The sequence below is a fragment of the Acipenser ruthenus genome, chromosome 31, assembly GCF_902713425.1.
Source record: "Acipenser ruthenus chromosome 31, fAciRut3.2 maternal haplotype, whole genome shotgun sequence".
NCBI classification, from domain to species: domain Eukaryota; kingdom Metazoa; phylum Chordata; class Actinopteri; order Acipenseriformes; family Acipenseridae; genus Acipenser; species Acipenser ruthenus.
The window spans coordinates 10,634,114-10,650,801 of NC_081219.1; the positions used below are offsets into that span (position 1 = coordinate 10,634,114).

Sequence of the window (16,688 nt, forward strand, 5' to 3'; positions counted from 1 at the left end):
TCATGATGCAATGAGCTTTATTTATATGAACTCCTTGCACATTTACAGGTTGGTCCTCCAGCCAAAGAACCTGTTCAGAGGAATTAATGTTAAAGTTTTCATATAAAACAGTTTGTCAAGAGTTAGATGCTATCTCAAGATATCTTCAAGTAGCTTAAAAATTAGGCATAGAACTGAATGCGTCAAACTTATCGGAGGAGGATTTGTATAGTACAGTAATCGAAGCAATGCCCTGCTAAAGGAATACTTTCATATCATTTTCAGTTTCCCAGTATTTAATGTTCTGTTGCTTCTGCTTAGATTATTCTTCGGTGTTCTAACTACATGTTACTGTTCCAGCAATTGTGCACTGAAGCCTGTACTACACTGTTCCACTGCCTCACTTTCACAAAAGCCATCCCATGTTTACCTGGGCTCATTACTGTCAAGAAACAGTCTGGAATCTTTGGTAATTCCCTCTGTCAGGTTTTATTACTTAAGTATCACCAGTCGAGTTTGTACAGCTGGTTCAGCCCTCTCGAAGCTGATGTGGCAACTTTTATGGAGAACGGACTGTGGTCAGAAAGTGATTGCAAAGCAAGTCAATTCCCATGTATGTGTATTGTACGACACCCCTCCATGAAGATACTCAGATGATAGTTGGCTCTCTCATTTGCGTTCTTCGGATGTGCATGTGACAGATCACATTGTATCTTGGTCCTCTGCAGGCATAAACTCTTTGGGGAAAGAGCTAGGGACTGCAGCTCATTGTTTCTTGGAATGTGCAGAGTATGACGTCAGATGCAGCCATGGACTGATCTAAGTACTTTCAGTGGTCATTTCGGTTGTCTTGAGTGTTTTATCTGCTTTATTTTCTAACTGGTTTAAACTTCTGTAATACATTGCTATTTAAACATGTATAGAGGCCTAATTATGCATCGAATAAAACACAAAGAATCCATGTTCACCCTAAAAGCTGCTTTTGTTAATCTGAGTTGTACTGGCATGGTATGCATGACTACTGTACTGAAGAGCGACTGGAGTGTGAACCCAGGGTAAGAACTGTATCGTGATTCAGAAGAATGGTTCATAGTCTTTGCACGCTCATTTTATGTATTTTATTTGTTTTTTTGGCTGACTGTCCATGGGCTTATACCCCAGGGCTTGTCTTTCATTCCAGACGTCATTATGGCAGCATTTCAGTTTATCCCAGTGATTACCACACAAGGCGACCTGTCTGTCCCGCATAACTCAGTCTAGGGTTACGTCTGGGACCAGAGACAGTCAGGGATTGAACCAGACCTATCTAATACCAAGGCACTTAATACTTTACACTTGCATGTTTTATGGGTGGGGGTACCTTTTTTGAGTCATTAATTAAACTGATGGTAATAGGCCCTGTCTTTTGATACTGTTGTGCTTATGTGAAATGTAATAGAATTAAAAAAAAAAAAATTCTATTTTGAAGTTTCCAATGAAAGCCATTCAGATTCTGCTTAAACTTTCATGCCTGTCTTACCCTGGTATATATATTTTTTTCAGTTTGTTGTATCCAACAGGTTATGTGCCATTTTGTTGTATGAGACAGTAATCAGATGAGCGGGTGAAGGGGGCACAAACAGTGATGTTTTCTGATCGTCAATTGACCCTTTATGCCCAATAATAGCTGCCTCATTGGGTCTAACCTTTCCGCCCCCATGAAGAGACAGCGGGACTGGCTATACTGCCTTGCGGGCCTACAAGCTTAATGTGGCATTTAGCCTGCATGACGTCCCCCCTATCCCCTCCACCCCTCACCCCAGGCTGAGTCTACTTGTCCTGGGTACTGTAGCGGATCTGAGGAGGAGCACTGAGCTAATTTGTCTGAAAGGGGAGGTCATCCACTTTCTGAGAGACGGTTTAATAAATGTGAAAGGTTAGCTGGAAGTCGCGGTGGGGGGCGGGGGATGGGGGTGTTGGTTTGTGGATTGAATCATCTGGCTGCGTTAATGTTGACTGGATACAAGAAAGAGGGGAGGGGGGGGCATGGGCTTGTAATAGCTCAGTTACCGTTGCTAAAAGGGCAATTTCACATCAGAGTTTCGTACCCTTTGGCAGACCTGTCAAGGCACATATGCTAACCACAGGTTCAGCCTTGCAGTCTATGTATAATCCTAGAACTGCAAAAACATACTGGTACATTATTTGGCTATTGAGTATTGTATTGTCTATCTGTTGTTGTGTTTTGTCTGTTTTTACAGATGCAGACACAAACTGTAGTGTTATTTTAAATAGGGTTGTTGATGTTGAATACATTTGTCATGGCTAATGTTCACCATTTCACCCACTGTAGGATTCATCAAACCCCAGTGCTCACTAGCACCACCTGTTGAGAGGGGCAGGCATGGAGAGGCTGGGAATTCACCCACTGTTTGCTCCTGCTACAGCGGCACGTGCCCGCTTCACCAACGCAGAATATCTCAAGGTACCACTTTCCTCCCCTATCCTCTCCACTCCTCTCTGCCCCACTGGGCATTATGTAATCACACAGCTGGCACCATCCATTTTAGCTAAGTGTTTACCAACCCTATACATTTCCAAGCAATGGTTTCCTAGTCTGATGAATAACTTCTGTTGCCTGAGTTACCTGTTCTGATTTATACTGTATATGCAGGTCTGATAGTAAACATATGGATTGTATGGGAAATGGAAATGGTGAGTATACAGTAGCTAATTGTAGTTTCTGATTTTGGTTATTTTGAGGTATAATGTTTTTTTTTTTGTTTAAGTCTGTGTTTGAAATCAGTTACGATTTTAATGGTGACTCAAATGTAGCCTTTTTCCATTCTAGTACTGTTCGCAACTCCTGAGTTTCTGCTGTAATAGTAAAAACCAGGATTTCTCTAGGAAAAGTGCTGCGTTAAAATGTGTAAAATCCATAACTCAATCTGTTTTTTTTTACACTCTGAGCGAAGTGGGGTTTATCTCTAATCTTCTAATATTATAGTGTAAATGAGATACTCAATTGCACGTGATCAGCTCATTTCTTTGCATTTAGAAGGCAGATTAAAATTCCACCACATACTTTGAAAGCAATTGCATCAAAGCTTTTCCCTTATCTTACCCACAGGGATAGCGGCAGTACGTTATACAACACAGGTTGTCACAGGTGAATGAATGCGTGATGTCAGATTGGAGGCTGGGAAAGCAGACATTTTCTGCCTCCGCTTTGATCTTAAGTCTGAAACGTGGGCTCTGAGGCAGTCCCACCATCTGTCTGGAGAATAAGTAAATCCTCCTTGGTTATGGAGGAATTGCCTTGAGGAACTGTAACTGGCTGTTTGTTTCCATTGCTAGATGGGAACCACCAGCATCGAACAACTTGACCAGAGCATCGTTTGCAGTATGATGCTGATAAGCCCTAGTGCAACACAGGAATAGAGAGGTAGTTTGTCTGTTTTGAGTTCCATCTGGCCTGGAGTTCTCATTTCCTTGATTTTTAATGGTTTTCCTTGCAAAATGATGCAATAAACAGCCTTGGTAAAGGTATGTTTGGGTAGATTTGTTTTGCATAAAAATTTATAATTTTCAGTGGTCTGAGCGTGTCAGTCTTCAGGGTGCATTTACGTCCACTAGCTTAGATAAAGCAAATTAAATGGGTATCAAGGACTATTAGCCATGTTAAAATTAAATATATAAAACAGAACTTGTGTTAAGGTAGAGGGAGAAAAAAGTAGGTGCTTTAACTTAATGCACAATACATGCTTTGTGCTATGATTTCATTTCTACGAGTGGTGGAATGGAAAAGATTATGGGATGGAATGTCTGAAGCACTCGGATTGAGCTGCCCCAGCCAGGCAGCCAATGGGAGGAACAGAAAGAACGGGCAGTTAATGTTTTCCTGATGATTACAGCCGCCTTCTCTGTAATTGACTCTGATTTCAAGTGGAGAAATCACATATGGAATGTATTTTTAAAATGAAAGTGACAGATGCCTCTAACGAAACGTCCCTGTCCGTGCTGTACAACATGGAAAAATAATTGCAGTGGGCTTTTTTTTTTTTTTTTTTGGAAGCAAGGGGGTTGTGAGCATAATCACACTTTTATATAACTTGCTTAAATCTACAGTGTCTCGAAATGCTTTTTTAATTTTGTGCTGTTTTCTTCCATGTAGACACTTCACGTCAGTAGAACTTGTTGGCTTTCCAGTAGTAGGTTCATTTGCCGGCTTACATGTTTTCCTCCCCCCTTGCTCTATCACTCTGCAAACGTATTCAAGCTTCTGTTACTACCTGGAGCAACGAGGTTCTCAAAGCAGACCCACATACTGATAAGTGATCCAAAGCCATACAGCTCATTTTCAACAATGCTTTTCAAGCTCTCTCTCTGTGCTGTTTTGTACTCGCATTTGATCTTAATTTAATCCCTTCTTGGACGCAATCTTACTGTTTTAAACCTAGTGGATTTAGAAACTTCACTGGCTTCGCAACCTATGAAGATTTTTGTATTTTTATTTTATTTTATTAAACATACAGCAACTATATTCAATTTCCAGCCCTGCCTTAGACTATTCCAGGCCAGGCTTTAAATTAATCTACAATTATAGATATTTGGCAGATATATTATAGCAACAAGGAAATGTGAACTTTTTGAATACTGTGTTTACCTGCCAGAAACAGTAACTTAACTTTTTGGTAACCAGGCTTGTTGATTCAGCAGCAGAAACATATCCTGTAGCAGGGATCAAAGCCTGGATGTGTGGCAAGTCCTCAGATTTGCTGTCTTGATATGTGCTATTTAAGTACAAATGTTCAACCCTGACTCTTCAAAGCTACATTTCTGAAGTGAGGTAGGGAGACATGTTAGTGTTGCACAAGCTTCAGTGCACAGTGCTTCACCTGTGAAGGGCTTCACTGCACGGCGCAGCGATAATTTGCTTCCCAGTAGGGAGCCACTATAGAGGATGGTCTGATCTGGTCTGGTCAGCCCTCTGAAATAAATCTCACTAAAATTGTGCATGCAAGCTGTGCTCTTGCAACTTGTGATTTAAGTCAGTAAAATGAATTGCCACTTGTGATTTTACAGAAATACAGTAGACTGCAATTGAAGTCAGTGATTGCACCAGCATGTTTTCATAGATCCCTGTCTCTTTTTTTTTTTTTCTTTGATTAATGGCCTCCTGAAGTCCAGATATAAACAGTCCTGCTACTGCTACTTTGTACTGTATACAAAAGCAGCTTGCTGTTTGTTTGTCTCGCCAAAATAGTCAGCCGTTAGACACAAATATAGTGTAAAGAGGCCAGTAATGTCTTCCAACAAGCTGTTCACTCCATACAGTGTTAGTCACGCATTTGATTCTCTAATTCTGGGTGTCTCATGCACACAGGCTGCAATTTACTGAATAAAAAAAGAACAAGCAATGAAAAGGAATCAATATGATATCAGATATAACACTTGTATCAGATATAACACTTGTTTTGAAAACATGCTTCTAAATGTGGCTTCAGGGAAAAAAGAAACCATGTAGAAATCCCTGGCTCATGGGAATAGACACCTTTCTAGTGCAGGCTGCAACATAATGTGCTGGAATTTGAAGTGGTGGTGGGGGGGGGGATTTTGATTTGGGGGTGTGGTCTTGTTGGCTTCCATCTCTTGAGCCCCAACAATGAGATAACATTTCATTCTATTGTGCTGTTGAAGGATTAACAGCTCAGGGAGCTATCAAAGGCTTAGTCCTCATGATTCCTCCCTGATAAATACCACAGATTGATGGCTGCATTGGAGCCATGCTAACCAGCTTTCAGGCACCCACGTCCTTAGCTGCCCCTATGGATATCCCTCTCTTGTGGCACGTGATCCCTAATTACGGGTGTACCAGAGAACAGAGCACAGAAATTCTTCATTTCAAGTCTGTTACCCAGGCTCCCAACTAAATCAGGGAGTTTGTTTACATTGTAAAAACCCAATATAACAAATACAAGCAAGGCACCTAAAGGGCCGTGTGGACAGGAGGACGTCACTGGTCAGGCTATAGTAACCAGGAAGAGACTTAAAGGCAGGGAATGCAGGTTTCTCCGCACTAGTGCGCACATTTAATTACAAACAAATAAAAACAACACAGACAGAAACTAAACAAAACACATTTAACAAAACAAAAGGGCCAAAATCAATAGGTTATTCAAAACACTCATGAACATAAACAAACACAGACGTAAATACAGTAAAGCACAAAACACAAACCCATACCTTCACCAAGTCATGCGATCGCGGTTTGAATCACGATCTTAGCAGGGAACCAACAGGGTGTGCTTTCTGTGTTCCAGCGTGTTTGAAAGGAGAAAGGCTCATTTCATCGAGCTTCATCATCATCATCATCATCATCTATTGGTCAGGCACCTAAATAGTGCAAGGTTGGGCCAAGTCTCCAGGGTTCAGAAGCATAGCTGCTTGGATTCAATGGGAGATTTGAGAAATCCTGTGTTTGGAAATGTTATAAAATAAAGGAATTGTTTAAATACAGGGGACCCTTTCTATAAAGTTGTTTTGACTGGAATCAAAACATATATAATTCTTTTTTTTTTTTTTTTTTTGGTTGCTCACAATTTAATGAAAAGCAACACCCAGATCTTCAGATGACTTCACTGTCATAATAGCTGCAAACAGCTTTCCATACCATACTGTGTTTGTTTAAAAATGGGTTCTCATGACTGGAATCTCCCTTTATACAACTGCAAGGCCAGGTTAATTTCCCCAGAACGTTGTAACCACACCGAGCAGAGCTGCCATGATCTCGCATTCCCACAATGCACTGTGGAGCGTAAAACGCCTGCTTCCTAATTAACTGCATGAACAGAAGTCACTGTGTTCTGTTTCCCTCCTTTTTTTTGTCCAAAACGCAGCCAGTGTCATTTAGCAATTCATATTCAGTTTAGATACTGAGACACTGAACCTGGCATGTTCCTTCGACAGACAAAGCTGTTTAGGTTTCTGTCTGACTGACATTGTAGCCAAGTTCAGATGTTTCAAGTTTGGGTGTGTGTTTCTGAAATAAAAAAAAAGATATTGTTTTTCTAAAGGGGAAATCAAGAGCGATCTTAATTTTAATAGAGAAAGTGGTTGCAGATATAAGAATGTTTCCATGCTGTTCCATTTTCCAGGATTGCTGTAAAATGAGTCCCGGGAGAAACCGCAGTCCCAGAGCAGGACAACACAGGAGAAAGATCTGACAGATCCACTTTTATTCTGCGTCACCAATGCAACGGTGACGTCAACCATGCTTTTCAACACAAGTTTTCACAAAGCACTGAACTTTTCATTGGGATCAAGTTTAGGTTTCTACCTGGAATAGATCTGGTACATTTTCAGCTAGTAGGTCCAAAAGTGCATTTAGGTAAATGTAAGCATTTATGATTTTCTCAACAAAACACTATTGTGCACAAAAGTCCCTCATAATTGCATACATATGTGTAATATTTGTATATAATCTGCACTTTCTCTGATACTTAAATGCAACCTGGAAGGTCTATCGGGGTGTAATATAAAACTTTAGGGAAGATTTGTGGAAATGTCTGTGTGACGGACAGATCTGTTCATAGTTGCAAGGACACTTTAAAAAACGTGAAGCACAATGACTATATCCTTTCCATCTGGAATGGATGCAGCTAAACTGATCCAATCAATAAGAAAACATTTAATAATAATAATAATAATAATAATAATAATAATAATAATAATAATAATAATAATAATAATAATAATAATACTATTTGTTTATTTAGCAGACTCCTTTATCCAAGGCGACTTACAGAGACTAGGGTGTGTGAACTATGCGTCAGCTGCAGAGTCACTTACAACAATGTGAGTCAGTGAGTGAGCCGGGATTTGAACTGGGGACCTCCTGGTTACAGGCCCTAGCCTAACCCAAGACTTGTATAGAATCCAGGATGTACCCCTTTAGATGTTTAAATGGGAAGCGAATGTGAGTAGGTGTCTATTTTGGGCCGTCCTGGGCTCCCTGCCAGCCTCCCCTGTTGATTCTGTACAGTGTGGGCAGGGTGAACTGGAGCAGCTTGCCTCAAGGTCCACTGTTTGTTTCCCCCCAGGGGGGCAACTGTCCTTTTAGATGCTAAAAAAACATACGAGAATCTCATGGCAATCAAGAAAAATAGCTGCCAGGATCCAATACTTTCAGCAGCACTGACGTAGTAAATGCTTGGATGCGTCTGTGTGGAGTTTTCCAACATGGTCTGCTTGTGTTTTTTGTCCCATAATCATATGAGCTAAACTATCCCCACAATCTTATTTTTTATGATATATAGACTACTGAGATTTACATGGTGGGAGTTATTCATTTTGGGTGGCTTTAAATCTGTGTGTATTGCGCTGCTGTGGTGTGGTTACTTGCAACAGAAAGTAAAATGAGGAATTTGATACTAAAATAAAAAAAAATAAAAAAAATTATAGCTGTGAAATAAAAATAAGAAAAGGAAATGGGTTTATCGATGTGGGACTAATCGTAAATTTAGGGAAGGAAAATGGTCGCAAATAGTAAAATAGCTTGAGCAATTTCAAAAAGTGTTCATTTATAATTGTGTTATATAGACTTTTTCGGTGAGGGACAGGCTAAACCCCTCCTTTTTGAAGAAACTGGCAATTTTACAGAATCTTGCTTCTCAATTCCCTCTGGTGTATTGCACTTCTTTTGTTGTTGAGTAAAACCAAATTTCTAAAACATGTTAAAAGCTCTGCCCAATCGGTGTCTGCAGTGGGATATGTGCTCCTACAAGTGCTTAGAGATACAGGCAAGGGAAGGGCTTGACGGGGGGGGGGGGGGGGGTCGGTAGGGAGCGAGGGGATGGGCGCTGTTGTTATTTTGATGTTAAAGCGATCAGACACACTTGGCATTATACCCAGGGAGCGGTGGGGGCTGGATGGTTTCCAGTGTGCTTGATCCGAACGCTGCTAAAGCTGATCTGATGAAGTGAAATGTTAGGATCAGAGCATCTATTATCTGAACCGGGTCCGCATCAGAAAGAACGTGACCTTTGTGAACTTGAAAGGGGAAGGGGGAGGGGGAGGGTTTCCGACCGGTGACTGGATAGAGTTAGAATTTAGGAATACAAGTGGCTTTGAGTTTTGTAGACAGCAGTGGTCTTAATGGCTGTCACAGCTTGCAACTCTAAAAAGGAGGTAAAAGCAGTGTTGCTATAACACAAACCTTGTGTTATTTAAATTACAACTCTGGAGTGTTCACACTTGTCTTTTGGATCAGGAATACTAGTGTTTTCTTTCCTAAACTGGAGATAAGATAACTGGTTTCCATTGTTTAGTGACAAAAAAATAATTTTTAATGTCATACACTTGTGAAACTACTAAGAAAGCAAGCAGACATGCTGAAGGCATTAACTGTAATTTTAGTCTACTTTGACTATTTAAGAACACAGATCAAGGCAGTTGCCAATTTCTTTGTTTGGACTTTTTTAAAGGGAATAAGGTTGGTATTCACGGCAGCCCTGTAGCTCAGAGAGTTGGATCAGGAAAGGTGGAAATTGTTCAGTGAAGCTCAGATCTGTCCCATCACCCCCCTCCGCTGAGAGGAGAATCAGAGTCACTGGCTACTCACGTCAAGCAGAAACTTGACCGTTTAAGCCACATGCTTTCAGTCAATACCACTTTGTGTCACTCTGATGCCAGGCCGGTGTGACAGCATGACAACCGGCCACACATCACCGGAGGATATTGTCTGAAATGTGGTTAGGGAAAGACATGATCTAATTGATTGATGTGACCAATTAATGAACTGTGTGTTAAACTGAGTGAGACAGAGAGCAAGATACGAGTCAAACTTTTTGCTGTTTTTGTTGACTGTGCTTATAGTTCAGAACACAAAGTTTACGAAGGTCCGTTCCTTGGAGGCCACACTGCCTGACCAGTCGGACAATATTAGAGAGAGTTGAGAGAGGGCCCTTTACCATGCTTAACAGTAAACCTAATGCCGTAATAGCTTCATAGCTAATGCTGTCACCACCACTGTATACTGTAGCACCAGTAATGTCATAAATCGGGGGAGAAATAGTGAGATATGTATGTGCTGATAAGAGTTAACACAAATTATATCAACTTGAGAACGGCTCATTAGCTAGAAAAAAGGTTTTAGGAAGAGATAAATGCATGCAATAAACACTTATTTTGATTCATCATCAATAATGTGTAAATCGGCCACAAAAAAAAGCTTCACGTTTGCTTTGTTTATTGCATGAATGTATTATTATTATTATTTATTTCTTAGCAGATGCCCTTATCCAGGGTGACTTACAATCGTAAGCAAATACATTTCAAGTATTACAGTACAAGTAATAATACAAGCAAGATAAATACAATGACTTTGGTTCAAGCAAGTACAAGTGTGACAAAATACAATTAAATAATACAGCAGATAACAGTGTCAGTGATAGTTACATCAGGATATGATTAAATGTAATCCCCCCAACTAAAAGTTGAATTGCATTTGAAATGGACATTCCTCATAAATTAGTTTCTTAGGGGGGCTATCGCAATTGAAGTTACCCATAATGAAGATTTGCAAGAGCAAAGTCATGGTGATGTACATTATTGTGGAAATCTGGAGTACCAACGGTGTGTTATTGCTACAATATTGGCATAATTGTCAAACAGGATCAGATCAATGTACAGATAATCTCGCTCTTCTGGCCTTGCCAGTGATAATGATGATGTCATCATATCACTGATATAAATCCTTCTCCCTCATGCGAGAGGGAGAAGCCAGAAGTGATTTTGTTTTATTTGGCCAGATGGTGTGCATTCAACATTGTTAAATTGTCTGTCTTATATGGGACTTATATCCATTTTTTGATCGTTGACATAATTTAACCTTTGTGTAGATTTTGTTTAGAAATAATGGCAATAGACATTTGAAATCGTTTTTGCTATAAGAGGTTATAAGAGTGTTATTTGTATTGTTACATAATACATATATAAAGGACCCAGAACTTGAGTGTTACCAATATTTATTTAAAGCAAGAATAAGAGTTATGTTAATGGTGAATTAGTTTGTAACTTGTTTTCATAACAATTCATGCTCTCGTAGAACTATATCTTTGTGTCATTTGTATCTGATGGTGCAGCACTGAATGCATATTAGAACAGCTGTTGTCTATTGAAAATCTTCACTGGCAGAAACAAGGACACAGTGGCCGAACGGTGCTGAGGACAAGGAGCCAGGCTATTGATGTTGTATCTGAGGGATGGTGTTGGGAGGCGAGGTATGCAAATCCGTAGTTTCCTTGTAACATTGTTTTTTCTATTCATATTTTATTGGATTTTTTGAATAATGCAATAATAACATACAATATTCCTGCACAGTTATTATAATAGATAAAAATCTAACTTGTCCTGATAAATTTGCTATGATTTATACCAGCTGTGGTTTTTAAAAAATCTGTAATATGTATATATTTTTTGTTTTTTAACAAATTACTGGAATATTTAAAAAAAAAAAAAAAAAACATGAAATATTGTTTGTGCGTCATACATTTTCCAGAGTTATGCTTTTTGTGTTGTGCAGTAAAAAGGAGAACATTCATTTTTCAAAGTTATATTCTGTCATAAGTAAGCGTAGAATGTCGGGAAGGTTGCCAACATTTTAGACTGAAGCCAAAAACGATCAAAAAATGTATTTCCACTATGTATTTCAGATTTGACTTTCTGTAAAATGACTGTAGACACGGTAGATGTTGAAAAGGTTCATGCAGTCTAGTATTTGTGGTATAGTATAGAACTGCATGCTGCTTGTGGGTGTCTTTCCCCTCTCACTCAGGCTGTGTGGGAAGTCCTGCCAGACCCAGGAAAGGGTTAATCATGTCTACGTGACTTTGCCAGAGTGCAGTACGATTATGAAACCCGCTGTCTTTGGAACAGTTTGTCCCTGTCTGTGTAGGTGGTGCAGACAAGGGTAAACAATGAGCTACTGTTGAAGAAATACATCCTCTGTATCTGCTTTAATATCTGTCTGTCCTTACATCAGTCTTTTATGTATTACATCTGCCTTTACTTGGCTGCAGATAATGTGGGTAAATTGCTAGTATAACTGTACTTTTATATGGTATATGATTTACTTAACACCCTCCATTCAAGCATCCTAAAGTCACATCAAGGTATGTGTAATCGCATGATAATGTCAACACTTGTGACATCACAGTGCCTGCCTTGTAAAAAAAAAAAAAAAAAAAAACGCCTTCCTATTTTTATATCATGTTGAACAAGTAATACTGTCACAAAAACCAAGACTAGAAATAATGTGCAGTGTGCCTAAAGTTATAAAAAAAAGGACAGATCAAGAACTAAATCTGCTTTTAAAGTACTGTAATAACAGAAAGAAAGAAACCATCATATTGTCCAAATAGTTGATCTGGTTTACTTCAGGATGTCTTAGGCTGGTCTGACTGCCGCTCTGCTTAACGTCCGCATTCCATTATCCAGTTTTTAGAACTTTTCTCAACAAACGGTTTTTATTTTTAGTTTTAGTTTTTTTTTTTCTAGAGCGCACAGCAGATACATGTCTGAAGCACAGAAGTGCAGTAAAGCATAGTGAAACATGGTGAATCAATGGGAACTATAGTAAAGCATGGGGGAAAATGTTTTTGTGTAACGGGCAGCCGCCCACGTTCATGTTCAGTTTTACACTAAAATGCACTCCGATGCATTTGAAACCTGTTCATGCTGGTTTTCCAGTTTGTTTACATGTATTAAACATATAGACACATGCCTCCTTCAAGTCACTCCATTAAACAAACGTGCCTATGCTGTGATCCTCAGGGAGCCAGTGAGTCTCGCCAGCACACCTTGGAGGGCAGACCTCTCTGAAAGGGGCTGTGTGACAGAGAGCTATCCCTGAGCCAGACCATTTACTCTAAATCAGTCTCATGGATGTCTGCTATTGAAATGGGATTTAATGGATAAAAAGTAATCACAATAAACATGAAAAAAAAAAAATGTTTTGGTAAATCTTTGTTAATTTTGTTCCAGGAAGTAAATTCAATGCCAATCATGATTTTTAAATGTACTGCATGCTGTTTTGATACATATTTTAAATAGTAACAGCAGCTGACTTGATCCCTGCATGAGCACACTGTAACCTGATCTGATTTTTGCCATCACCCAAGCTCTGCTTTGTTTTACACCCTGAGCCACCTGTCTGTGTGTCTGTGTGTCTATATATATATATATATGGTCTTAGTTTTCTACCGATAACAATTTACAAAACAAGCTTCTGTTCTACCAGCCTGACTGTCTGTCTTAATCTTACATGTTATCTTTCACCAGCATATTTATCTTACAGCATCTATCATGCTCTGCCTCTATTGAACCAATACTGTTCAGCACGCTTTAATGTCAGGATAAATTCAGCGGCACATTGAAGCACGGGCGCACACTGTCGTTGCTGTTTACTGAGGAAATCTGAAACTCGGCTTCCCAGTAAACACGATAGCCGATTTTTAAATGCAGAATTGACCTGGCTTATTTTTCAAAATAACCAGACAAGTATTATTCAGCTGTTTCTTTACAGAGCGGTGACCGTACTGAATGAGCGTCATTAGCACAGAATAGACCCTAAGCTTCTTCATCCGTACACAGTCGAAACAAACTGATTGTTGAGTAAATCACAATTCTGGTGTATCCTGAAAAAAAGTGCATTTTTAAAGTTAAGAACTGTCCTGTACCTGCCTAATGGTTTTTGGTTGAACCTTTGTCTCAAAATCAAATCATACAAATTGATGGTTGCCTCAAAATAGTAGATTATGCAGTGTAGTATAGTAGATTATGCAGTCTACTGTACACAGTCTATTTTAATGTTCTAAACAGTGGCAGATCTTGTTTAGTGGTGTTAATGAGGTGGTCAATAAATCACCCCTGGGGGGAAAAACAAGGATTAATACAGAGTTAAAACAAGGATTAATACAGATTTTAAAGGTGGCTGTAGTTAGATGTGCTACAGTTTAGATCAATAAAGTAGACCCCAGTATGATACTGAGGTGTAAAAAGTAGAAATATTATAGGTTTCATTCAGAAAAGCTGCTTTTTTTATTTTAATTATTTTTTATTTTTTTTTAAGATAGATATTCTTGGTAACCCAACCGACAGTGCGTCTAGAGGTCCCAGGGTTATTTTAGTAATCAAATCCAGACATAAAAGTTTATATTTTATATATATATATATAAAAAGATGCCCTTTCTTATGTACAGTTTCTACTGTATTTGTGTGTGTCATCGTTACATTGTGTGGGGTTGCAATTGAGAAGGTTACCCTTGTGATTCATTTCTCATATTAATAATAAGGTAATTGATCATCAATTCTGTAGCACATCTATACCATGGAAGTACTTTGTAATATTATATTAAACTGCAGTTAGTGTCCCACATTGTGTTTACTAAATTGCTCAGTGGTTTATTACTCTTAACAATGGTATCCTTCTGTGATTAGACAGACCTTTTGGTGTATTTGCCTTCCTTCCAGCTAGTTGTAGCAAAAGGGTCCCTACTCTTGGCAATTATAAAAACCACACATTTTAAAGTAACCATTTTAAAATAAATAAGAATTCTGAAGTGATTGCGCATTAGAAGTGAACAAACCACAAAAGACGCTGTTGAAGACACCTAGCTGAAAAGCTTGTCTGCCCTGATTTGATTGAGTCTTTACAGCTTTGAGTGTCGGTGATAAATACAAACAAATCCTGTGTTTTTATTTATAAAAGCGAAGGGTGAATTCTGACTTTCCAACCTTGTCCTTATTTGTCTGAGACATGCTGCCGAGTGCGTGGGAGGTTGTGTTGGTGTTGGTGCTTGTACTACAAGAGTTAATTATTTTCTCATTGCTGTGTGTGTGTGTGTTTGACTGTATTTTTAAACCTGCTGCATTTCCTAATCACGTTTTGAGTTTGTAGCGCCTAGCTGCCCTGTGGAGGATGTATGAGACTTTGGCTTTCCTGTTTGAGATCTGAAATGATGGAAGAGTGTAGCAAATGGGGAACCCCCCCCCCCCCCTTCTAAATGTACACTAAAGACACTGCATAATTATTCACAACTTGCATTCTTACTTTAGCTGCTGAGTGTGTTTTTTTTTTTTTTTTGTATTGCTTTGAATATAACTCTTTCCTTCAAAGTGAGAAAGAGACCACATTATTGAGCATGCTGTTTCTGTGAGCTGCAGTGGGAACGCATCTGTATCCTTACACGGTGTGTACAATCCTAGGTCGCTGCTTCCCTAGAGCAGTGGTGCGCAAAGTGGGGGGCACGGAGAGTCAGTAAGGGGGGCCGCGGAGAGTCAGTAAGGGGGGGCGCAGAGAGTCCGTAAAGGGGGGTGCGACTATGACTAAAGAGGCAGTTCTGTATTATTTTTTTTTTATTTTTTTTTTTTTTCAAAGAATAGAACATTTTAAATAAATACATAAATGACAGCTAATTAGTCCAAGTTCTTAGCTTTTCAAACGAGCTGTTGATGATCACTCTAGGACCTGTAGAACCGGAGAAATGATGTTTGAAGTGGCGAGTGTGAGTGAAACTGCAGTGAACAGGGCTGAAATGACAGCATCCATGTATAGGGTGACAAGTGTAAAAAAAAAAAATAATTTAAAAACTGCTTCTCAGTACAACGTCAAATTGGGCTGCCTTAAATATCCCAGATGCATTGGAGGTACAGGAACAGCTTGTAAGATTGAGCCTCAGTTTGAGAATGCAGTCTAAGACCTGCCCATACAACACTGTAAGATTTCTGTTATACTTTCTACAAAATGTATCTGATTTTAAAAAATAAAATAAAATAAAGAAGTGCTAGATCATACACAGAACTACTTGGATGCTAATCAGTCATTGTGTATCCATGAATCTTTATCCTTTCTTTGTAATCACGGTGTGTATGCTCTGCCGAAAGCACTACATTACCATTACCAATCTTACTACGCATCTACAGAGTAGCCAAAATAGAAAACAGACACAGAGCATAGCATGACCTTAGTGAATAGTTACAGCCCTAGCCAGGACTAATATTTTAAGAAATATTATACTGTTAATAAAAAGACAAGATAAGTGAGATTCATTAAAGACAAATCAAATAGAATAAAAGCTCATCAGGCTCACAGTGAAGCCTTGAATGCAGCATCTCAAACTGCTATGCAGTTATTTCTACCCCGGCGTTTCAATGTAATTACTGCTGAATTTCTGTAAAATTTCTTGTATTGTATGTGACATCTCATTTAGCATAGGGTCCTGCTGGCAGGCAGCAGATTCAAAACGTTACTAAACTGACATTATTAACAGGACAAATAATGACTATTGAAGCCAAAAGTGAAATAACATGTCATCTTGACTAAGTTAGTAGGCGCCAAAGTGAAGTATCAAACACCTACTGTAGTTGGAGCCAGAACCTGTCAACGCTTCAGACAATCAGAGCCAGTCGGAAAGTTTATGTGAATCAAATACCCAAATAATGTTGTCCAGTTTTTGTTCTGTTTTCCTCATGTGTGTGCTAATATTTGTAATGCCACTGTTTGTTTTTCCTGTTTTATGAAAGCCTGGTAAGCCCTTAAGCATGCCGCGAAAAAGAAATAAAGGAGACACCTGCAATTTGCAATGAGTGAAAGGGTTCACCAAGAGAAAAGTGAGTTGTACCATAATCCTGTCTCATCCGCAACCTGGACTCCTATCTGGAATACAGGT

General features: G+C 39.1%; 1 protein-coding gene across 2 annotated transcripts in view; it reads left to right on the forward strand.

Annotated features, from left to right (window-relative positions):
• The window catches only part of LOC117396884 (retinoic acid receptor RXR-alpha-A), a 110,676-nt gene that overhangs the window by 34,706 nt on the left and 59,282 nt on the right, over window positions 1-16,688 (forward strand). For both annotated transcript variants that reach the window (XM_034909092.2, XM_034909093.2), the window contains exon 2: window positions 2,312-2,443. In XM_034909092.2, coding sequence (XP_034764983.2) covers window positions 2,312-2,443 — 132 coding nt within the window. The remainder of the gene's footprint in view (window positions 1-2,311; window positions 2,444-16,688) is intronic.